Genomic DNA, 26,265 nt, shown 5'->3' with positions numbered 1-26,265 from the left:
CGGGGTGTTACATATTATCACCATGCTTCCTCAATTCCACAATCAAGCAATTCATGCTATATTAAATTTAAATTCAATTCGACACATACATTAGCAATGTTGTTGTATTATTTATATACAACTTACCTCGGATTACAAAATACACACGACTAGTCGGTTTAGTCGATTTCCTTGGCTTTCCCCCGATCTAGGTTCAGATTTGGCAAATCTTGATCTATATTAGCAAAATACACTTATTTAGTCACTAAATAAATCAGGCAATCCATAAATTCACGTATTACGTAAAATGACCATTTTGCCCCTATGCTCAAAAATCGATTTTTATCAAATTTCTTTGTATTTCAAGCCTATACGAATTCTTTTTACTCTTATAGAGACCCAAAATTCTCACTATTTCACACTCTTATCACCTATTTTGCAACTTATGCAAAATAGTCCTTTTAGGTGTTTTCATGCTAACACCTTTCACAAAAGTTGTTTATGACACAACTATGACTCATTTTCTTCCATAAAAACTCAGAAAACACTACAACTCCATTCATGAAAAACCCTAAAATCTTAATCATTTTGTAAAATAGACCCTCATTTTAAAGCTTATGCTTCAAAGAGTCCAAAAATGTAAAAATCATTAAGAGAAACTATCAAAATCACTTACTTGCAAGTGCTTCAAGTTGCTAAAAAATTTAAGCTTTCAAACCCCCTTTCATAGCTGATATTTTCGGTGGAAATATATGAGAAGAAAAGAAATTGACAACTTTTCTATTTTATTTCTTTTTGGTCAAAAAAAGCTACCAAATTTCCACCTAATTTTGAAACTTATCTCCCCTATGTCTCATGGCCAGATATACTATCAATTAAGGGTCTATTTTCCAATTAAAGACCCCCAATTTTGTTTCTCTAACAAAATAACACCTTTAGCTATCAATTTAGGACTTTTACACTTTATGCGGTTTAGTCCTTTTTCGTAATTGGGCTCACAAACGTCAAAATTAACTTACCAAAATTTTCATGTACTAATATATTAATGCTGGAACATCAAATAATAATAAAATAATCTTTTTAACTTCATATTTTTGGTCCCGAGACCACTGTTCCGACTAGGCCCTAAGTCGGGCTGTTACACGTCCTGAATCTGAACTGAAATTGCTTCTATTACCAAACTGAATCTTGGGATTCAGGAATTGTCCAATAAATTTATTCTAATTAAACAAACGTCTTTTACTCTCTGAGTTCACAACTCACTTTGTTATTGCTTGGATTTCAGATGGTTCTCAGACTTGAACGAGTCGACGCTGTGGAAGCCCGATCAAGCTTTTATCTTTCTTTTAAATACTACTATTAAGAATTTCGGTATTCTATGTTATTATGATGTTTAGGGAGATTATATGCTTAGTTAGTTGTTGTGATGGACATTATGTGATGAATGTTTCACTTTAATTGTATTATAAATTTGGTATTTTTAGTATCGATGATGTAACTCTCCAAACTTGGTCTGGACGTCTAGGTCGAGTTTAGGGAATTACATAAATGCTCTATTGTTTGACGATTATATATAATGGTTTAGTCTCACACTAAGCCGTTGTAATCTCATTCCCTTTTTCTTTTCCCTCTCAGGTAGCACAGAACACTAGGACTCGGTATGGCATCAGAGAAACCTTGGATTAGGAACTTATTTTGATTTTATTTAAAAGTTTGAGTAGAGTTTTCCTTAATAGTTTATTTTTGGGTTTGTAATTATTAATTATTTCTTTTTTTATATCTTAGGTTGAAGTTGTTTAGCTTATTTATTTTAAAGCATGACACTTAGTTAATAACTCTGACATTTGCATGCTTTTCGGTTTAGAAAATCATTACTTTAAATGTTTTTCGATGCTTTATAAAATATTTAAAGTATTGATAAGTCTTTTCTTTAAAAAAAACCTTAAATTATTTTTTAAAACTCCACATTATTGAAATTGTAATTGAATTGTTAAGTAAAATTATATTAAATTAATTAATTTTTTTCCTAAAAACCAAAAAAAAATTATTTTCAAACAAATCGACTCAAGTAACAAGAATGGCTTTATGAGATCATTTCGATGATCGAATGTAATGCCTTCAACTTAATCGAAACTCCTAAGCCGGGTCGGGGTTGTTACACCTACCATTAAATTTTATGTTATCTGCCATATGTTGGTCATTTATTAGCTATTTTTGTCTTCTCATACAAACCTAACATTGTTAGTATTTTGAGGTAATTTGTATAACATTTAGGTACCAAACTGGATAAAAAAAAAGTTTAGGTGCTTAATTTAAAAAAAAATTATCAAATTCTAGTATCTAATTTTTTTTAAGGTAAAATACCAAATTATGTGTTAAGTAATCTTTTTTATAACTATAACTATTATACACACAATTTTTAATAAATATAATGGTAGTTTTGTTAAAAGAAATTGAAGTTTTCACTATTACATAAAAATTATACCATTTATTAATTAAAGAAAGTTACTAACTTGGGAACGTGAGGAAGTGCTATACACCATAGCCAAGAATCAGAAGTTTGAAATGAACATAGGAATAGGATGATGGAATGTATTAACCAATAATCCTATAATACTTTGTAATTGAGGTCCAACCAACCTAATTCTATACTATACTATAATATAATTCCTGCTCTCTTTTTATTATTATTTTTCTTTAAGTAATTAGTTGTTAAAACAATGGGAATCCACTTTTACCAACATCTAACAAACAAAACAGGACAAATGTCCATCTTATTCCACCCTGAATCCTGCAATCTTATTTCATTACCTTTTTGTACTTCTACTTTTGTAAGAATATTAACATGACATGGGACTGCAGCAGTGACATTGTAGGCATGTAAATTAAACTGAAAAAGTAATTCTTTTATATCGTGGTTATATTCAGTATTATTTATTATCTCTTTCAATAGTATCGATTTAAAGATTTGAACAAATGTTCTTTTTATAAAGCATAATGTATCTTGTATTACATTTAATATTTACTCATAAAAAATGTTAGTTCGTCATAATATTAGATACGAAACATATAATAAGGAAAAATAATTAAGATATAATATAAATATGACATAAATATATAAATGTTTCAAACTACTATGAATAATTAATATATATAAAAATTTAAAATATTTTGACATGAAAAAGAAAATATAAGAAATATGGGCCGGGGTGTAGATGGGAGGAAGGTAAGAGAAAAGGAGAAGCAAACATTGTGGAATGGTGGTGGGACTGTGGAGTATATTTGGTTTGAGTACAAAGAAAGAGACAACCAAAGGCAAAAGCCACCCTTTCTCCTGTTTCTTTTCTGAGCCAAAGGCTGGAAATGAAAAGGAAAGGATTTTTCTTGGGCTACATCTTCCGGAACATATGCTTTAATCATCTAGCTTAAAATATATTTAGGCATAATGATTTTTTTCCCTTCAACTTTATAAAAAATTCAATTTAGTCTTTTATTTAATTTTTTTTGTCTCTTTTAGTCATTAAACTTGTATTTTTTTGTCAAATTACATTAAAATAAATGGAAAAGTTAACATTTGTTACCTTTGCTGATGTGGCATACACGTGAATTACTATGTAGATAACATGTTAGCATTTGATTAATTTATAAATTTTAAAAAAATATATAATTTTGATAATTTTAATATTTTTTAATATTTTAAAATTTTAAAAAGTTAATTAAATGCTAACATGTCATCCATGTGGCCATTCTCATGTATGCAACGTCAACAAAGTTAAAAAATGTTAACTTTTCCATTCATTTTGAGGTGGCTTAACAAAAAAGAAAAAAAATTAAATAGAGGGCTACAATGATATTTTATGTAAAGTTTGAAAGTCAAATAAATCATTATGCTTATTTTTTTTACTTTCATGTACTCTTCTTAAAATTTAAATTTTTTTTAAAAAAAAATTAATACTATTAAATTTTTCGTTATTGAATTTAAAAATGCAAATCTTTAACACTATTAATTTTTTCTTTATTTAATTTATGTTCATTAGAATGTCATTTTAATGACATTTTTTGCTTGACATTTTTTACATGATTATTAAATGAATATTCTTTTTACTCCAAAAGAATTTAATTAAAAAACTGCATTCTAGATTTTGAAATCAAATATAAGGATTTGGAGTATGTTTGGTTGAATATGTAAATGTATTAGCAGACTATGGAAGAGGTTTTATTTTCTTTAATCGTTTATTTATGCTAAAAGAATCTTAGGGTTTCATTCTTCGACAGTCTTGTAAATTAGGAGTACTTAGCTCAAATCAACGGGTCAATTGTGCAAGTCATTATATAATTATTACCAAAACATTTAATTTTTACTGAATATAAATATTAGATATCACATATTCACATTAATAAAATGTTATACAAATAATATATTAAGCTTTAAATAAATTAAAATAATATTATATTTTCTTATCGTAGTCAAAATTACGGTATTTAAAGTTTCTTTTTAGGAAGAAAACTTTGGATCTTTAAGGTTGAATTGAGGCATGATTAGTAGCAATGGTGTAAATTAAACAAGTAGAATGCTCTTTTTGCATGTGGAGGTTGACAAACCAGGCTTACTTTAAGGGAGGGGTAGTTGGCTTTAAACATTTTATTTCATTTAACGAATATTTTTCCCAACAAAAGTAGTTGTGAAAAGCAACCAACTCTCATATAAATTATTTCCCTTAATCTTACATGGAATTCCATTTTCAATTTTTTTTTAAAAAAAATTCTAAACCTACTCCATGTAGAGAAAAAAGTAAAATATTTTATATACTACTAGAAATTCAATCACACGTATATATGTATAAAAATCACGTATTTAAAATATAGATGTATGATTAAAATGTGTATAAAATAAAAATTGTTAATATATACAATTGATAAAAGTAATAAATTGTGCATATTAAAATAAAAATGTATAAAAATAATTAAAATGAAATTTTGGTTGAGTAATAAATTTAAAGTTTTACTAATTCAATTGGTATGTGTTCAAATCGCATTATATTTTTATTGATTTTTGTTAAAGTAAAAAGACTAAAGTACTCTCGAACAATACAATCTATTTTAATCACTATTTTAATTATGAAAAGACAATTTCATGATTTCTCTAATTAAATTTGTGTTTAATTGACTTGTGATATCAATTCGATAAGAGAATTCAATAATAGTATAAACAATAAATTTATTTCAACCATTTTATTAGTGATTATTTTTAAGTAAATAGCTGAATTTCTTTTATAAAAGCTAAATCATGTTTGATGGTTAGAATGAAAATAATATATGTTTGATTTGAAATAATTGTTGTACAAAATATTGTTTTTTTAATAATATTAGGAGCATTTTTATTTCTTAATAACTTCTTTTCCATTTTGTGTGTAATTTAATAATCAAAGATAGTGTTATGTTTTGTCTCACTAAGACATTATGTTCTCACAAAATTTCTCCATTTTAAAGTAAAATTAAAGTAGTTTGTTTCACTAAAAATATTTTTGAAAAATGATTTTTAAAAAATAAGTTGTTTTTCTAAAAAAGTTAATATTTTTTAGTGTTTGGATGAATCTGTTTAAAATATTTTCTGTTGTTTGACAGATTTTTTGAAAATATTTTATAAAAGTTGTTTTAAATGAAACAAATACACATATGAGATTTTCTTACCTTTTCATTGTTTAATTGAGTTTATTTTATATCTATAAATTTATATTTTACATTGTTCTTTCCAAAACAAACACGAAATAAATATATTTGTTATAAAATATTATAGTGTAATTTTCTTTTAACAATCGAAATTTATTTTATAATAATAAATATTTTGTAATAATAAATATCATATATAAACTTAATAATAAATAATACTTAACTAAAACTTAATTTAAATTACATATATTACATATATGAGAGTACTTGACACATTAGAGTTGCAAGGGATAAATGAAGTTAAGTACTATTAAAACAAATACTCATATTTATAAAATAAAATATTCATATTTTTATACTAGGTTAAAATATGTCATAAATCCTTATGCTCTTTTTAAATTTGAGATTTGGTCCATGTACTTTTATTTTTGGGTTAGTCCTACTTTTTAGATATCAAAATTCAGATTTAGTTGTTAGAATTATTAAAAATATTTTGTTAAATTCATGTTCATTATAATGTCATTTTTGGTTACATAGGGTATTTTTATTTAAAAATCTGACATTAACAAAATTGACAAAAGAATTTAACAATGTTAACAATTGGACTTGATTTTCAAATCTGAAAAGTAAAATGACTAAATTCTTAAAAATAAAAGTACGTGGACTAAATCCTAAATTTGTGAAGAATACATAAACTTATAGCATATTTTAACCTCTATACTACAAAACATTTATTATTAATATATTTATAATTGTAATAAATATTTATTATTAAAATATTAATATTGAATTTTTTCAATAATATATAAAGAATATTATTTAAAATTATTATTTTTAAAACTTATTAATCAAATAAAATTAAATTATTAAATAATTTATTAAAATAATTAATTATATCAATAATTAATTATATGATTAGATATAGATAATTAAATATGTATGTTTAATAATATTGAAAATTATAATATTTTATATTAATATTTTATTAATTTTAAATATTTTAAAAATAAAAATAAAAATAAAAATTTATTATTAATATAATAATATTAAGCATGACTTAAGTTAATTTTTATATAAAAATAAAATCATCTATAAAGGAGCTCTTTTCAGAAAAATGACTTAGGATTTTCAAAAGGGTAAGTCATTTTATAGAAAAAATGGTTTATTTTCAGTTGACCTAGTTGTTTTCCATGAAACAAACACAGGAAAATGCAAAAAATATTTTCTAAAAGCCATTTTCAGTGAAAAAAAAACTTAAAAGGCGAAGAAAAATTGAAAAAGAGCATTGAATGTTTTTAAGGAATGCATAATAACTTATTTGGCCTTCTAATTTTATAGAAAAAAATCATTTTAGCTCTCTATTTAATTTTTGGACTCTTTTAACCTTTAAATTTGCATTGTTTGTTAAATCACCCTAAAATGGATGAAAAAGTTAACATTTTTAACTTTGCTGGATGTCACGTTAGCGATTAATTAATTTTTAAAATACAAAAAAATCAAAAATATATTTTTATAATTCTTATAATTTTTTAATAATTTTTAATTTTTGGAAAAATAAAATTTATATTTTTAATTTTAAAAATTAATTAATTGTTAATATGACATATACATAGACAAAAAAAAGTTAAATTTTTATTTATTTTGAGGTGATTTAATAAATAATACAAGTTTAAAAGTTAAAAAAAATTAAAAATTAAATAAAGAGTTAAAAGTGATTTTTATTTATCTATAAAATTAGAGTGCATGTTGCTTGGATATGTGTGTCCCCCACCTAAACCTATTGGACAAATTTTGCATTGGAACAGCTATGTAAGACCTATTTGCCCTCTCCCTTACTTTCTATAAATAATGTATTATATACAACAAAAATTACACTAAAATATATTATAATATATATTAGTTTTAAAGGGAAAAAAAGAAGATTTCAAATGGCAAATGATATCTCCACTGCAACAACTAATCTTAGCAATGAATGAGAGGGTTTACATATGTCAAATATATACATGATTTTGAAGGTTTGATTGCCGGTTCCACAATGATGGGTCAATGGTGCTAATTATATTACTTTCCACTTTCTTCTTTTCTTCCCTTTTTTCAGCCCCCAAAGCACTCATCAAAATAACCTTTTTCCAACAATCAAATTAAGGTTTTTTAGCTTGTTTTATTGACTCCAAAATGTTATTAGCATGGATTCTAACCAAAAACAAACTAATAATATTATTAATATTATAAAAAGAATAAATACATAATTTAATATCAACATGCTTCAACTATAAGTCTTTTAGATAACAAATGTCTAATCAAAAAAAATAGTGGGTCTAATTACATCCTACCAGGCATCCAACCCAAATGATTAATTCAATGTTTATGATTACCCAAGGCCAGAATTTTGAATAAACCAATATTTTCTTTGAAACATTATTACAAAGCTACCACATGAAACTGAAACTATTTGGTTAAGTAGTGGTATAGTCTTTAGTGATTATGTTGAAGGAGTGGTACCACCATTTTCTATTTGTCATAATGGTTATTTTGATAGAATTATGGGTATTTTTGTAAACTGAAAATGTTATCCATTGTTGGTTCATTGAGTAAAAACTATTGCTTGCTTCACATGCCGTCATTCTATTTATTCATTGAGAACAAAGACAAAACACACATTGGACTTGAGATACATACGCTACATTCATCTTTCTCTCTCACACTCTCTCTTTCTTTCAAGTTTAGGGTTCTCCAACATTCTAAGCAGGATATCATCTTCATCTCTGCAAATCTAATCCAATTGTTAAATACCCACTTTCCAATCCTCTTTGTTTCATTGAAAGGGGGGTGGAAAAGGCAAAAAGAATTCATCATTGTTGAGTGCTTTGGGTGTATATGTAGAGCTCTGTTTCATCCCCTGTTCATGGCTGCTGCAGCTACTGCTTCCGAAATCTTTAAAAGCAAAGAGACTGATAATAACAGTAACAACGAAGTTAGCAGGAAAGAGATAGAGGCCGCCATTGCCAAGGCCGTGGAGCTTAGAGCTTTACATGCAGCTTTGATGCTAGGGAACAGCCCTGCAAATCTCAAGTACCCATCTTTTTCATCCCCTGTTTCACGCCCTGCTTCTCACTTCTCAGCTCAGGACTACCCTGTTTTCACTCCTGTGAGTTGATGTTTCTCTTCTCTTTCCATTAATCCTTCTTACCATTATATTTGATGTCATCTTCTATATGTTAGTCATTTATTAGTTATTTCTGTCCTACATGATTATAGAGAATTTTTAATAAATATAATGATATTTTTTAAAAAGAACTTAACGTTTTCACTATTACATGGAAATTTACACCATAGCCAAGAATCTGAAGTTAGAAAAGAAGATAGGAATAGGATGATGGAATGTATTAACCAATAATCCTGTAATACTTTGTAATAGAGGTCCAGCCAACCTAATACTATACTATAATAAAATATAATTCCTACTCTTTTTATTATTATTATTTTTCTTAAGTAATTGGTCGTTAAAACAATGGGGAATCCACTTTTACCAACATCTAACAAACAAAACAGGACAAATGTCCATCTTATTCCACCCTGAATCCTGCAATCTTATTTCATTATTATTATTTTTACTTTGTTTTACCTTTAACTTTTGTAACAATATTTAACATGACGTGTTGGCATGTAAATCAAATTGAAAGGAGAAGTAGATTTTTGGTATATTTGAAATTTATGATTGTAATTTAATTTAATGCTTTAAATTTGTATTTTTTTTAAGAGTACAAGTGTTTTATTAATACACCTAATACTTATTTGTAAAGAATGATAGATTTCAATTCATTGTAATATTAGATATGACAAGTAATACAAAAAAATTGAAATATAATATAATATGAAAAATATTATAAATAAATATATTTCGAGATGAAAAAGAAAATATATGAAATATGGGGTGTAGATGGGAGGAAGGTGAGGAAAAAAGGAGAAGCAAACATTGTGGAACGGTGGTGGGACTGAGGAGTAAGTGTAGTATATTTCATTTGAGCCAAAAGGCTGGAAATGAAAAGGAGAGGGTTCAATCATCTTGTTTTATATAGCTTAAAATATTTTCCAAATTCTTTTATTACGAGTAAAAATTTATTTTTCTTTTATTTTTAAAAAATAGTTTTTTTATTTTTTAAATTTAAAAATGCAATTCTTCTAAGGCTATTAAATTTTTTAAATACAAATTCATTAAAATGTAATTTTTTTGCTCAATATCTTTTTATTACATGATTATTAAGTAAATAATTTTTTTATTTTAAAATATCCTACAACAAATTTTATAAAGAAAAACAATTTAACGATTTTATTTTTTTATTTTTTGAAATAAAAAGTTGAAAATTTAAAATTTTGAAAGTAAAATAAAAAATTAAAAATTTATAGGGATTTGGAGTATGATTTAAACTTTAATGTAATTCGTTTATAAATAATTATATTTAACAGATAATGTCATCCATCAGGTTTGAAAGTCGAATTTTAGTATTTATATATTATAATAATATTATATTTTCTTATCGTAGTCAAAATTATTGTATTTAAGGGGTGTTTTTTTTTAGGAAGAAAAGTTTGGATCTTTAAGGTTTAATTGAGGCATGATTAGTAGCAATGGTGTAGAATGCTCTTTTTGCATGTGGCCAGGCTTACTTTAAGGTAGGGGTTGTTGGTTTTAAACCTGTTATTTCCTTTAACTAATATTTTTCCCAACAAAAGTGGTTATGAAAAGCAACAACTCATATATAAATTATTTCCCTTAATCTTACATGGAATTCCATAGAGAAAAAAATAAAAATATTTTATGTATCACTAAAAATTAAATTACACCCGTATGAAAATCATATATTTAGAACATATGTACATGTTTAAAAATATCATATAATAGTTATAAAAATGCATAAATAAATAACAACACATATGAAATATGTACAAAATTAAAATAAAAAATAATTTAACTTGTGAGTAAAAAAAATTGAAATAGGTAAATGCACACATTCCAATTATTTAGCACCTAAAAAATTATCAAGTTAGTGAAAAAAATTCAATATTAAAAATCTATTTTTTAAATTAAATATTAAGTTGATTTATAACATCAACACAAAGACTAAAAAATTTGGTGAGAGAAAATATTTTATGTTAAAAGTTATTTTTTAAAAATTTTACTCGAAAATTATTATTTGTATAGTGATAAAGAATTTATTTATAAATCTATTAAAGATGGGTTTAATACCTAAACATGTTAATTTTAATTCTTTTATTTTAAAACTATATAAAAATATAAAAAATGCCATCAAAATAATAATAGTAGTCATTTAATAAAAAATATATATTAGTAATTTTCTAATTAAATTAGTACCTGGTTAATTGTTGATATTAACTTAATCAGAAATTTTATTAATAGTATAGATATAGATATATAATACTAATATGATAATTTTATTTCAACAATTTATTAATGATTATATTGTAATAAATAGGTGAATTTCTTTTATGTTTGAATGAAAATAATATATATAATTGTTTTTGAATAATAAGACAAACATTTTTTTTAATAAGTCTATAATAAAAGAAAGTGGCATGTTTGGTCCCACTATGACATTATGTCCTCACACAATTTCTCTATTTTAAAGTAAAACTAAAAGGTAAAAAGGAAAAATGAAAAAGACCATAGAGTGATTTTAAGGAATTGGTGTGTCCCCCCCCCCCAAACAAAACCTAAACCTATTGGCTAAATTTTGCATTGGAACAGCTAGGTAAAGACCCACTTTTTTACTTTCTATAAATAATGTATATACTACTATATATATTTTCTATTATTTTTAAGGGGGAAAAACGATTTTAAATGCCAAATGATATCTCATATATCAAATATATTTTCAAGTTTTAGAGCCTTTTTCTCTTAATTATTGTATTTTTTATTTAATCATTCGATTAAATTAATTTTATATTTTACTCACTCTATTAATATCATCTAATATAATAATAAATTTAGTTTTTAATGTTGATTCATTTTGTCAATTTATCTTAAATTTTAAAAAAATTCAACAATTTAATTTATAATATAAATTTAAAAATATTAAATTGTATAAAATATTCAAATTTTTTATAAAAGGTATATTTCAAAATTCTTAAAATTTAATAAATGTTATCTCATTCATTTTATAAATAAAAAATTAGAACATTAATTATTTTTTCAAGGTATGGTAAAGCAGCTCCACCATCTTCTAACGAAGTATCATGCTAAACCCTGGTTTCTCTCTCAATCAAATGCACGCCATTAATATAATTTTACTACTACTGCTTATCTTCAACTAAGATTCAAAAAATTTTATAAGCAACCCAGAAAAGCTCATTTACATAAAATAAAAATAAATACCTTTTTTTCTTACCTTAAAAACCCACAATTCATCATCCTCATCGAAATCAGACAACCGCTTCCTCTGCATCGCGGCACTATTGATCTCGAACTCATCTTCGTCGTCACCGGGATTTTGAGGATCGAATCTGAACCTCCATTTGTGAGGTGAAAGCCAGTGGAATTGCAACGTGAGATGTTGTTAGTGTTATGGCCGAGCAAAACTCGTTTCGATTCGAGAAAATCAAAAAAAATAAATTTCGAGTTAATCAAATTGAGTTATTCAAACCAACTTGAATAAGTAATTCGAGTTTCGAGTTTGAGTTAAATTAAATTTTACAATTCGAATGACAGATTTATGTGAATCCTCTTTTGCTTCTTGCTAATTTTGAAAATAAACAAATTGGTTTCTCTTAATAAAATTTATATATTTTTAAAAAAGTTCTAAAATTCTAAAAATACATAAAGAAATTTAAAATTTAGAAAAAAAAATTAGGACCTAAATAAGTTAATTAATAATTCAAGTTTATGATACTAAAGTATCTCTTTTTTTAATTTTGTTTTGAAAAAATTTTCAAATATATATAGTTTCAAATTTTTGTGTTCTAACATGAAATTAGTTTTACTATAACAATATTTTAATTTGAAATGTTTAATTTTTAATTTAACTTGAACAATTTCATTAGATTCAATTCGAAAAATTTCAAATTGAATTAGGATGATAAGATATGACTCGTCAACTTGATTAACTCGAAATTTTTATACTCGATTCGATCGAACATTTGCCCCTAATTAATTTTTAGTGAGAATTTTAACAATTTTCTAATTAATAAAAGAGAAGTGAGCTAGATTAGGTTATTTTTTAATTTGATAGAAAAGTGTACTTAAAAAGTTAACAAGTCCTTTTCATTTTAGCTCAATCATTTTTTAAATAATTAATTAGAAAATTAATAGATTTTATAATTTTATAATATTTTATATATTTTTGAAAAAAATTATTTTAGACTTAATACCAAATTGATAAAATATATAAATATTAAGGGTTAAATTTACTGAACTTTTTAAAACTAGAACTAAATTAACAAAATGAGTAAACATTAAGGGTTAAATTTATCATTATACTAAGTCACATCAGAATTTTATTTGGTGACTAAAGGGATTTTAATAGTAGAAGGATTAAAATGTAAAATTAATTTAACAGGAGTGATTAAATTAACAAAAAAAATTAACATGCTAAAACTTAGATTTACTCTTTAAGTTTAAATGAGTTGATTCATATGCATGTGTTTTTGAGGTTTCTTTTTTCGGTTGCCATCTTGTTTGTTAAATTCTACTTTCCAAGTGAAAAAGAAGTCTATTGCGATGAACGATTTATAAGTTGATAACCTCTGTTAGCATTGTTTTCTTCCCCCTTAGTTGCTTGTCTTGACCTGTTAGCATTGTTTTCTTCCTCCTTAGTTGCTTGTCTTGACCAGGGGCGAAGCTAAGGGGACTAGCATGGGCTCCGACTCCCTCTAAAATATAAAATTACTATTTAAGTTTTTAAAATTATAAATTGATAAAGGTAAAATTACACTTTGATCTCTCTAAAATTATAAAAATTCGATTCAATCCTTTGCAAATTATAAAATATAAACTATAAAAAATTAAAATTTCATCTCCTATGAAACTCCTTGTTAATTAAAACAAATTCTTGAAGCTGATTTTGTTAGTGTTGAAGTTCAGTGTGAAAAGTGAGTTTATGTGAACATTTTGACAGAGTTATGAAGATGAAGCACTAACTGGCTACCATACAAATAACCAAGTATTATCTGAAAGTGGCACCGAAACTGTTTTATCAGATTACAAGGAGGAGATTTGGGGTTCAAGGAAAGTATTTTCTCCGGCTTTGCCTGCCTTTGAATCTCATGTATGTCCCGCTGATGATCATAAATCGATTCCCGATTCTTGTGCAAACCACGTCACTCTCCTTCGAACATCGCCCGGATCTACATTTTACAAGTCCAGTAGGAGCAGGCGAAACAGTTTGGGGGATTTCAAGTCTCTCTCAACTTGCAATAGATGCAAGCCCGCTGTTATAACCACCGACTCCGATACCCTGGTTAGGAACATCAAGAATTCCAATACGGTGGTGCCGCTCACCGACTCCCACTCCTCTGCCCAACCGCAGCCCAAGAACCGAGGGGTGATTTCATGGTTATTCCCTAAGTTGAAGAAGAAACACAAGAACGAGAGTTCGCCAGCTCCAACAGAATCCGAGGAAGTTTCGCAAATATTCAAGGACTTGGGCATGTTGTCGATTGAAAAACTGAAGAGAGAGCTGATGGAAGCACATGAGAATAGGGATGCTGCATTGATGGAAGTTGCTGAGATGAGATCTTCATTAGGACAGCTCAACCAGAAGTTGGAGTATCTAGAAACCTATTGTGAAGAGCTGAAGAAAGCCTTGGGGCAAGCAACACAAACAAAGGATTCTCAAATCAATGAAAAGCTCGGGAAAGGGAAATCCGTCAACTCGATGCCGGTGGATGAAGAGGTAATGGTAGAGGGTTTCTTGCAGATAGTATCCGAAGCAAGATTGTCAGTGAAACAGTTGTGCAAGGCACTTGTTGCACAAATGGAAGAGAGTGACACTACTTTAATGGACAACTTGAATTTGGTGTTCCAACCATATAAACTTTCATTGAATTCCAAGTACTCAAAGACGGTATTATACCATTTGGAAGCAATTATAAACCAATCATTGTTCCAAGATTTTGAGAATTGTGTGTTCCAGAAAAACGGGTCCCCAAAGCTGTTGGACCCTCAACAAGATCGCCAAGCCCAGTTTTCCTCCTATGTTGCACTTAGAAACCTCAGCTGGAATGAAGTGGTGAGGAAAGGGACTAAATATTACAGTGAAGAATTCAGTAAGTTTTGTGATCAGAAGATGAGTTTAATCATTTCAACGTTGAATTGGACCAGACCTTGGCCTGAACAGCTGCTTCAAGCTTTCTTCGTTGCAGCTAAATGCATATGGTTGCTTCATTTACTAGCTTTCTCATTCAGTCCACCATTAGGGATTTTAAGGGTTGAAGAAAATACAACCTTTGATCCACAGTACATGGAAGATATGTTGATGGAAAGGCAAAAGTCACATGGAGGGAGTCGGGTTAAGATAATGGTAATGCCAGGATTCTATGTTCAAGGAAGGGTTTTAAGGTGTAAGGTGATATGCAGATATAAAATTGTAGCTTAAGCAACTTTTGCTTCTGTTCTCAATTGCTTCTTTTTCAAGGGCTTCGTGTATCAAAAGTTTGTAACTACCAAACACGTCTTAATAAATAAGGGTGCTAATAGGCTTTTGTTTTTTTTAATAATAACCTTTATCAATATTATTAGTTTCATGTTAAGAATGCTATTAAGTGGCTGTTCAACCTTTTACCTCTCATTTTCCTTAACTCTTCACATTTCATCTCATGGTAACATCTTTCCTATTTATATATTAGAAAATAAAGAGTCTAATATCCCTATATATATATAGAGAGAGAGAAAGAGAGAGAGAGAGAGTAAGAGAAATGCAATAGAAATCTCCCTTATACACATCTATTATTCTTGTGTTCTTTGCATTATTATTATTATTGTTATTGTTGTTGTTGTTATTATTGTTTTATAATATTAGTGTCTGAACTTGTCAACTTCTCCCAGATTGGTACCCGAATTATTTTTTTCGTCCACTGGTTTATTACATGAGCCTAACGCCGTTTAAATTTTTCTGACATCGTAGCACTGGCCAATCGCGTGCCTCTATGTGTCGCAATCTGGGAACCCCATTTGGGCCCCTTTTTTTTATCTACTAATTTGACCCCTTTGGTTTTTTTATTTTATTTTATTTTTTTCCTTTAAAGTTATATTTCATTAATTTTTCATCATTTTTAACCATCTTCTTCAACATTTATTTTTCTTTCATTTTCTCTCTACATCGTCTGCTCTGCCATTTTCTTTTCTTTTGTTTTTCAACATCTTGCATCTCTCTCTTTTTTCCAACTTTGGTTTTCTCTAAAATTTTCCCTTCTTTCTTTTTTTTTTCTTTCCTCTTCTTCATTTTCCATCTCTTTCACGTCTCTACCATGTCTTCTTCTACGAATAGAAAATCAAGTATGCAGAGAAGTGTTGTGTACTACCGTTGCGGTTTAAGTGCACCCGTTTGCAACATGAATACTCCAAAGAACAAAAGGAGAAAATTTTTTGGGTGTTCGAAGTTCAAAGATGTAAACTAGGCTTTAGGGTTTTGATCTTCCATTGCAATTTACAGAGAATTATTGTGTATTTCCATTTTTAATATTCTGTTTGTTTTTTGTTGTATATGTAAAATGAAGACCGAGGGATGTGATTATTTTCAGTGGGTTGAAGGTGACAGTGAGGGGACGGACTCAACTGTAAAAGAAGAAGGATGCACAATCGTTGAAATAATGCCAGAAAATAAGATGTTATTAACAAAGAACATGAGATTAAGACTTGAGAATGATGAGCTCAATATTGATGATATGCGAAGAATGCGATCAAGGGTAACTCGTTTAGAAGAGAAGATAAAATTGTACAAGGATAAAATATCCAGGGACAACAATTTATCAATTGCTTATGAGTTGTTGTTAATTGTATCGTGGATGATGTTTTTTTTGGTTATCTTGCTTTTGGATAGTGAAATGTTGTTAATGTATTTCCATTAGTTGTTAAGAATGAATGAATTGAATGGAAAGAAAAATATTTTTTTTTGTTGTCCATAAATTGACATCCATAAATTGAACCATCCATTACAAACAAAATTGAATCATCCATCAAAATACAAACATAAATAAAGTGTCCATCAAAATACAACTATCAATTAAACCGTCCATCATTGAAATACATCCAACAAAATAAAACCATCCATCATATGTTAACAAAATAGGACCATCAAATTAAACATGGATTAGCATCAATTATCTCCATGGCTTGGGTGGGTCTTTGGACTTAGCATTTTTCGTGTTCCTACTTTCCTATGTCTCACCAGCAGTTTCCTTGTCCTTCCTTTTCTTGGTGCACTTGGTTGGGGCAATCACTATGGTTTCCCCTCTCATACCAGGCTACAATGCATAAAATACATAATTAAAAAAATGTCATCAAAATACAATAAACAGTTTAAAGGTGGGCTACTTACATTTAAAAAATTTACATCCTTGTCCTCTCATCGGTGTATAACCTAATCCCTTGCACAGCTTGTTTCCCCTATTAAGAAGTCTTGTAAGTATTTCATGTGTTGAAGATGTTGGCATGATGGGAGGAGTTGGTTGTGTTGAAGGAGCTGGTGGTGATGATGCATATGCTTCGAATGCAACAATTTGGGAAAGAGCTGGTGGAGCAGAAACTACTGCGGCTGGTGGAGTAGGAGCTACTGGAGGTACTCCAGCTGGTGGAGGTGTACTTTGCAAATTAAACATGTTTTGCATTAAAATTATTATAAGTTAATAACACTTACAGTAGTTGAATTTTGACAAATTCTGGAGTTGGGTCCAACCATGAAACATTTGTGGCATTTTATCTTCCTTCTCTTCTAGATAGTTTACTCCCACTTATCTCTCTCTCTTCTTTGACTTTGGTTTTTTTTTTTTTGTCTCTTGGGCATTTTCCTTGGAATGGAAGGGTCAATTGGTCCCAAGTGCATATGCACTACACATTTATCCTAAGACATTATAGCAAACTGCACATGTATAATATAAACTATAATATACATACATGATATACACACAAATTTTTAATAGTGCTAAACATAACATACATACATAACATACATAAACATTAATAAACAGTGATATACCACATAATATACATACATAAACATTAATAAACAGTCATACACATAATAGTAATATACAACATAATATACATACATTAAACATGCCATACATAGTATACAAACATAACAGTAAATAACACATAACAAACATACAAATATACATACATAATATACATAACATTATATAACATAACATAACATACATACAAATATACAAACATAACAGTAAACATAACATACATATATAACAAAACATAACATAACATACATACAAATATACAAACATAAAAGTAAACATAACATACATACATAACAGTACATAACATAACATACATACAAATATACAAACATAACATTAAACATAACATACATGCATAACAGTACATAACATACATAACATAATAGTAAACATAACATACATACATAACAATACATAACATACATAATATACATAACAGTTTAAAAACATAACATACATACATAAACAGTAAAGAAACATAAATAACAGACATACCTTTCACCCTCAATCTCTTAAACGCTCGAAGAAAATCCTCGTCACTCACGAATGCCAACAAAAACAAAAACTAAAAGTCAGATATAATACGCACAAAAACAATTAGTTTGTGAGAATGAGTCTAAACAAAAGGGTTTAATTTTTTAAAAAACATAAAAACAAAACCCCATCGAAGATAAAAGAAGCTTTGTATGCTAAAAATATGACAATCTTAATTCTATAATGAAAAATAATCCACAAAAATAGAGTGAAATACCTGTAATCGATGGTCGAAATATGGAAATCTTGATTCGAATACTACAACAAATAGCTGGGTAATCGAAAGGGATGATTAGCCGATGATGGAACAAGGGTTTTTTTCCAGTTAGATGGGTGGGTAATCAAAAGGGTATTTAAGATTGTGGAGGGTTTTAAACAAATTGAAGGTTTTCTTTCAAACAAATTAAATTGAAATGATTTCTTAGATGAAGAATAAATGTTAAATATGGGATTGTTAATAACTATTATTTGGCTTTTGATCTTCAAAAAAAAAACTAATAGTTTCTTTTAGATGAAGAAGAATCGACAGATTTTTCCCCAAACGATTCAAAGCCTGATGCTAAACTTTTAATTCTTTCTTTTTTTTTCAAATTTTAATTAATATTGTCTTTATTTTTTTTCAAAATGGTCGGGTCAGCAGATAAAAAAAGGGGTTAAATGGGGTTCCCAAATTGTGACACATGGCGGTGCGTGATTGGCTAATGCTGCTACATCAGCAAAATTTAAATAGGCTCAGGTACCAAACCAGTGGAAAAAAAAAACTCAGGTGCCAATCTATGATAAATAAAACCATTGGTATCAATTTGGGAGAAGTTGACAAGTTCAAGTACTAATATTATATTTTTCCCTTATTATTATTATTATTATTATACATTATCAACACGAGTGCTTAAATTAATCCAAGAGCTTTGTGATTTTCATTAGTTTGGATCAAGGTTACATTTTATCATGATGTCCATCACGATAAAATTACTTATGTTTCTAATTTGTTACATTTTTTTAATTGTAATTCCACTAACCCCGTAATTTGTTAAAACTTCTAACATAGTCAAATTACTTGTAATTTATTTTTAAATTACTTGTAATTTATTTTGTGACTGAATTGTTGTAATTATTTGAGTACTCTTCTGTTATGTTTTTGTACCTCCCCTAGCCTATCTCCCTTGCCAGATTAGGGTTATAGAGCATTATGATAAATAACAAATCTTAATACATCATAAAATCAATCAAATATTAATTTAAATAGTAATATTCATAACCAATCATCATTCATGGCATTCATAAAAAAATAGCTTTAATTCGAGTATATGAAACCTAAAAATAAATTTGGAGACAATTAGTGACTAATTTGAAATGAAAAAAAGGAAAAATAGAAAAAAATCTGAAAATATGGGTCACACGGCCATTTGACAAAGCCCAAGCCATGTGGCTCAGGGACATGGCTATCTGGCCAAATTGTGTGCAATTTGAAAATAGGGTCACATGACTATGTAACAACTTGTGACCGTGTGGGAAAAACCTGTACCAAAATTAAATAGGCCACATGCCGTGTGGAGTGACCGTGTGTGGCACACGGCCGTATGACAACCTGTGTGCACTTAAAATGACTTCTAAAACAAGGTAAATCATCACTCATTTCTTAGGTACAAATCCAAACTAATTTCAACTATTTTCACTCATTCTAAACACATTCAAACATGATTAAAACATACCAAAACATCAAAACTAAGTGCCTAACCAATATGTCTTCAATGGCACCACATTTCATACACTAAACTAAATTTACATTGAAAGATCACAAGCTCTTACCTTATACACTTGCCAAACATACCAATTCATTCATTCTATTCACATAAATTTTGCCTTATCTCAAGCATTTCCATGAAGCATGAACCAAATAACCAAAGGCACCTATATGGACATATACAAGCCAAAACAAAATATGTATACACAACTACAAGTATACTTAAACCAAAGTTTAAACAACATTATCGTAACAAAAAAACTTAAGAGCTCCTAGTGAATGCCATTTGTAACCCGACGTCAAAATTATTAAACTTCTACCTAGTTGAAGAACAGATAGTATGAATGCTCCAACTTGCTTCTAACCTGTAACAGTCCGGTTTAGACCCTAGTCGGAATAGTGGTTTTGAGACCACAAATCTGAGTCAAAAATATATTTTAAATATATTTTCATTCCTTATAATATGTGAATTGATATGTGTGAAAGTTTCGTATAAAAATTTGATCGTTTGTATGCTCAATTTGATAAAAGGACCTAATTATGTAAAATGTAAAAGTTACCTGCTGTTGTTAAAGTACTTAATTGATTTGTCTTATTAAAAGAGAGGTTCTATGATGCAATTAGACCATTGAACATATGAGTGGACATTAATGGCCTTGATATTAATGTTTTAAATGTTTATAATGCAAGGTTAAATTGGTAAAATGCATATTAATGTTATATTAATTAAAAATAAAGCTAAATTTTAGCTTAATTCTTTCATCCATTGCCAAAAATACAAGAAAAAGAAAAGGAAAAAAAGAGTTTTAAGGCTCGACCATTGTTTTGTTTGATTGAGGTATGTGTTTTAATCCATTTTCGATAATTTCTACGTTTTTGTGATCGTTGCTTAGAGTTCTATCAAGCCCATGTTTGAATTTATGAAATTGTTGATGATTTTGAGTTATGCCATTGTTGATAATATGAGCTTTATGAAGTTTGATGCTATTAAATGGAAGAAATGTTTTGGGTTAACATGTTTTGTCTTTGAATTTTTGATGAATTTAAGTAATTTGGGTTAAATTGTGAAATTTGTAAATTGAGAGACTAAAATGTGAAATAAATGAAATATGTGGACTTGTATAAGTGCTATTAATATTTGGCTAAGCATGGGTATATGTAAATTTTGTGTATTTTTTGATTTTGTGAAATAGGGACTAAAGTGTTAAAATGTGAAAATGTGAAGGCTAATTTGTAAAACGGTCTAAATATGTGTTTTTGGATTGATTTGAATGATTTGGTGAATAAAAGAGTTAAATTTGAATTTATATAGTTTAAGAACCAAAGAAAATGATATTAGATTGGGGGAAGTCAAAAGTCGTTGAGTAGCCGATTCTGTTTATTCGAATCCGTACGAGGTAAGTCGATATACAAATAAATTTATTTTGAATTGAATTATTATTGGTTATATGATTTTGAACAATGTTGAATGAATATATGTGTTGAGAATGAGATATCCGAGAAAGTATCGACAAAGTTCCGACATCTGAAAAGCCCGTACGAACCTTAGGAATAGTTAGGCTACATATGTCATGACATAGGATCTGATATGCATTATTGTGTAAGACCACATCTGGGACGTTGGCATTTACTTATGATTTACATGTAAGACCACGTATGGGACGTTGTCATCGTGTTTGATTTCGTGTAAGACCCTGTCTGGGACAGTGGCATCGATATTTGATTACATGTAAGACCACGTCTGGGACGTTGGCATTGTATGAGATTTCTAAGCTATCCGCGTATCCTTATGATTCCGAATGGTTCAACAGGAATTCTGAGAAATAAATGAGTATATGTGTAACATCTCGAAATAGGGCCTAAATGGAATAGTGGTTGCGAAACCACAAATCTCAGATAGAAAAGTTTATTTCGATTAATTTTTATGATTTACTGAGTAATTAGATGCATGTGTTTGAGTATTGATAAGAAATCTTATAGATTGCATGTTTAATTTGCCTATTAGGGCTTATTTGCAGAAGTTACTGTAACAGCCCGATTTAGGGCCTAAACAGAACAATGGTTTTAGAACCACGAATTCAAAGTCAAAAATTTATTCTGATTAAGTTTTAAGGTTTATTTATTGATTAAAATATTGTGTAAAAATATTGGTAAGTAATTTTACTGATAAAGTGCTTAATTGGACTTTTAGGACTAAATTTCAAAAGTTGCAAAATATGTGTTCTAATTCATAATTACTTGATTGAAATGGGGGTTTAAAGAGGAGGTCCTTAAATTTCAATTAGACCATTATATTTCGTTTGGACAAAAATGGGCATGAATAGGACAAAATTTTAAAGAAAGGCCTTAAGGGCATTTTAGTCATTTGGTAATTAAAAGAAATAAAAAGGGAAAATAAAGCCAAAATTGACTCATCTTTTTCATGGAGGCCGAAATTAGCATGGGGGAAGCCATGGCTAGGGTTTTAAAGCTTTCTAAGCTCAATAGTAAGTCCGTTCTAGCCCCGTTTTTCAAGTTCTTTACGATTTTGGAATCCCGGTAACTTGATTAAGCTTATTCTAGCAATAATTTAAGCTAGGGTTCATATTTGGAAAAATACCCATAGGTGAAATGTATTTATTTTGATGTTTTATGGTAGAATATGAAGGCTGAAATTATGTTAAACAACTTTTGCTAAGCGGTTTTAAGCAAAAATGAGTAAAACGGCTTAATTGGTAAAAGTTGTTATTGTTCCTAACTATGTGTTAGAGTGAGAATATGATGTTGCCATAGAAGGGAAAAATGATCAGCATGTCATAAAACATAAGAACAAGGGATGAAGTTTAATTCCCGAGCCTAGGGGTAAAAGTGTAAATATGCAAAAGTTTAGGGGCAAAATTGTAATTTTTCAAAAGTTTGAGTTAAGGACTATTTTGAACAGTAAATTAATTAAATAAGTAAAATATAATGTTTTAGATCCCGGAAAATGAGATTTGAATCTAGAATGGGAGAAAAATCGAAAATCGATAAAGTTGGTAAAATAGCCGTTTTAGTTTCGAGGTAAGTTCATATGTATAATAAGCATTAATTTATGCATGTTTCAATGTAAAATTGATATATTTACTATGATTGTCGAGGTGTTGAAAGTAAGTATAATTATGATGATTTAAATGTTCAATATTAATTCGACATGGAAATGAGAAAGTATGTAAGTTTGTATGTAAATAATACATTATCTTTATTATGTTTTTGTATTTCAGCATATTTTATGTATTGTAGCTGATTTTTGAATCATAATTGACTATTGGAAGTATGGAATCAAGTATTAGAAAGAGAGAGAAATCCCGGTTGAACCTTCGGAAAGATTGGATGATACAGATGGTATGTAGCTAGGTCACATGTATGGTGCTGAGTGCACATCATATGCACAAGAGAGCTACGAGACATTATGATGTAGCTAGGTCGCATGGGTGATACTATGTATACATCATGTAGACAAGAGAGCTACGAGATATATGTAGCTAGGTCACATGCATGGTTCCAGGTGAAGGACACCATGTAGACAAGAGAGCTACGAGATAAACTGGCTAGGTCACATGGATGGTACTAAGTGTTCACCATGTGTACAAAAGAGCTAAAATTATGTGTACAATCGAGCTAGGTCACATGAGTGGTGCTAAGTGAAGGCTACTATGTGTACAAGAGAGCTTCGATTTTAAAGGTGGGTTGTGTGCGATACCATCGCGTATCTGTTATTATCCCGAAGTGTTCAACTGGGAAATTGATTAAATGAAATTGTGTATGACTTTGTGATGATAAGTGTAAGTATATACATGTGTAACTTATGAGCAATATGCACAATATGTGATTGGAAATTGGAAAGATTGTTATGGGAAAGTGATGAATACAATTGAAGTGTGAAAGATCAAAATTGACAATAAAACTGTTCTGGATAGTTGCAGTGACGTGAATCTAAAAATTTACCAAAAGTAGTAGAAATTGAATCAGAGACTGAATGAGATATCAAATTATATCTTAATGAGTCTATTTTCATATAACAGAAACAGAGCAAGCAAAGGAATTCTATATTATGAGATATTTAAGTTTTTGAGAGACTGGTTCAGAATGACTATGTGATCCCCTGTTCTGACTTGGAAAAATCATTAAAAATTGTAAAAAAATAATTATTGGATATAATTTATATGTTTGAAATCCTTAATGAGTCTAGTTTCAAATTAAATAAACGAAAAATCCTTTGAATTCTTTACGAGGAGAAAATTGATTCGTAGTGAAGAGTGGTCAGAACAGTTGAGCAGTGAAACAGGGGTAACTTCAATGAATAAACTGTACTAATTGGCTAGACAAAAAATTCTAAAAATTTTATGGTAAGAATATATATGAATCTAGTTTCAAGAAAAATTAACGGTTTATAATTTGGACTTCTTTAGCTCCATAAATAAATGATTTAGTTGCTGGTACCCTGCTAGACAGCTTATTTTGAACCTATTTATGATTGTAATAGTGAAAGTATGTGTGTTTGTGATGGTAATATTCTGGGAACATATTGTGACTTTGTTTAAAGTATGATAATATATTGTTTATTAATATTTACATACTTACTAAGCTATAATGTTTACTCCCTTCCTTTCCTTTTTCCTATAGTGTCGCAAATGTTAGCTCGAGTTGGAGGTCGTCGGAGGTTAAATCACACATCAAACTAGTGATCGATATATAAAGGTTTTAAAGTATTTTAAGTCTTTGGCATGTATAGAGACTCGTTTAATTGTTATTAAGTTGCTAGGAATTGGCTTAAAATACTGACCTATGTTATTTGAAGGTCTCTATTGTATAAAATCATTTAATGTAGATAGTCTTGATTATGTTATTAATTAAATGATGCAATTTATGAATGTGCATGCTTGCCTATGTGTGTGGTTGAATTAAAGCATGATATGGGCCTTGTAAGCTCTTTTTAAGGGACAACTTGAATGTGTTTGAAATTTTTTTTACATTAGAGTGAAATTATGAGTCGGTTTTTATACGATGATTAGTGATTAAGTCCGGTAATGCCTCGTACCCTGTTCCGGCGTCAAACACGGGTAAGGGGTGTTACAATATGTGAGATGTGTATCCGATTCAGGTACGTTTGAAATGTATACTTTGTTTGAGAACAAAGGTAAGTATATGTACAAGTGATGATATGTGAAATAAGTATGAGAAAGTATGTTATTTGTGCAAATGAAATGAGTATATGGGAAATGTACATGAGTTATGTGGTTTGTGATAGTATTTGCCTATGGAGTATATGTATTTAGATGATGTTTATATGTTTTATTTGATAAGTTTATTTGTATATGGCTTACTAAGCTTTTGAAAGCTTACTTCGTGTGTTTCTCAACTCAGGGAACTCAGGGATCATCGAGGATCGTCACCACACTATCCAACTCTCACTACAGGAAAATAGGGCTTTAGCGGCATTTTTAGTGGCGTTTTATCAAAAAACGCCGCAAAAATTGTGAAATACAGAGCAATAACGGCGTTTTTAGTAAAACACCGCTAAAAACAGAGCAATAGCGGCGTTTTTAGTAAAACGCCGCTAAAAACAGAGCAATAACGGCGTTTTTTGCTAAAATGCCGCTAAAAACAGAGCAATAGCAGCGCTTTCAGTAAAATGCTGCTAAAAACCACAGCATTAGCGGTGCTTTCGGTAAAACGCTGCTGAAAGTCATATAACCCTTAAAACTTTAAACCCCAAAAAAATCATAAACAGTAATCTATAACCCCTAAAACAATAATTATTAAAAATTATGGTTATACAATATATTAAATATTTTCTTATATAATCGTAAAAAGTGATAGTATTGAATTTAAAATATTGAATTAATTATCATTATAGTTTAAGGTTTATGGTTTAAGATATATGGTTTAAGGTTTAAGGTTTAGGAGTTAATTAGTATTTGAAGGTTTAAGATGAATTATGGGTTTAGAGATTATGGTTTAGGGTTTAGGGTTGGAGTTTAAGGTGTCAGGGTTTAGGGTTTAGGGTTAAGGATTTAAGGTTTAGGGTTAAGTGTTTAGTGTTTATGGGATAGGGGTTAAGAGGTTTAAGGTTTAGATTAATTAGTATTTTTTAATTATATATTAAATGATTT

General features: G+C 28.6%; 2 protein-coding genes across 2 annotated transcripts; one reads left to right on the top strand and one right to left on the bottom strand.

Annotated features, from left to right (window-relative positions):
• Window positions 1–8,276: 8,276 nt before the first annotated feature.
• Window positions 8,277–15,414, top strand: LOC107946582 (IRK-interacting protein). The gene is made up of 2 exons (XM_016880985.2): window positions 8,277–8,797; window positions 13,782–15,414. Exons 1-2 carry the CDS (start codon window positions 8,555–8,557, stop codon window positions 15,258–15,260), a joined length of 1,722 nt encoding a protein of 573 aa, XP_016736474.2. The 5' UTR covers window positions 8,277–8,554; the 3' UTR covers window positions 15,261–15,414.
• Window positions 15,415–17,047: 1,633 nt separating this feature from the next.
• LOC107955895 (uncharacterized) lies at window positions 17,048–17,481 on the bottom strand. The gene is made up of 2 exons (XM_016891704.1): window positions 17,217–17,481; window positions 17,048–17,127 (listed from the first exon to the last, which is right to left on the bottom strand). Exons 1-2 carry the CDS (start codon window positions 17,479–17,481, stop codon window positions 17,048–17,050), a joined length of 345 nt encoding a protein of 114 aa, XP_016747193.1.
• Window positions 17,482–26,265: the final 8,784 nt, after the last annotated feature.

The sequence above is a fragment of the Gossypium hirsutum genome, chromosome A08, assembly GCF_007990345.1.
Source record: "Gossypium hirsutum isolate 1008001.06 chromosome A08, Gossypium_hirsutum_v2.1, whole genome shotgun sequence".
Taxonomy (NCBI): domain Eukaryota; kingdom Viridiplantae; phylum Streptophyta; class Magnoliopsida; order Malvales; family Malvaceae; genus Gossypium; species Gossypium hirsutum.
Note: the sequence above shows the minus strand (reverse complement) of the source record. Positions and strands in the feature narration are given on the sequence as shown.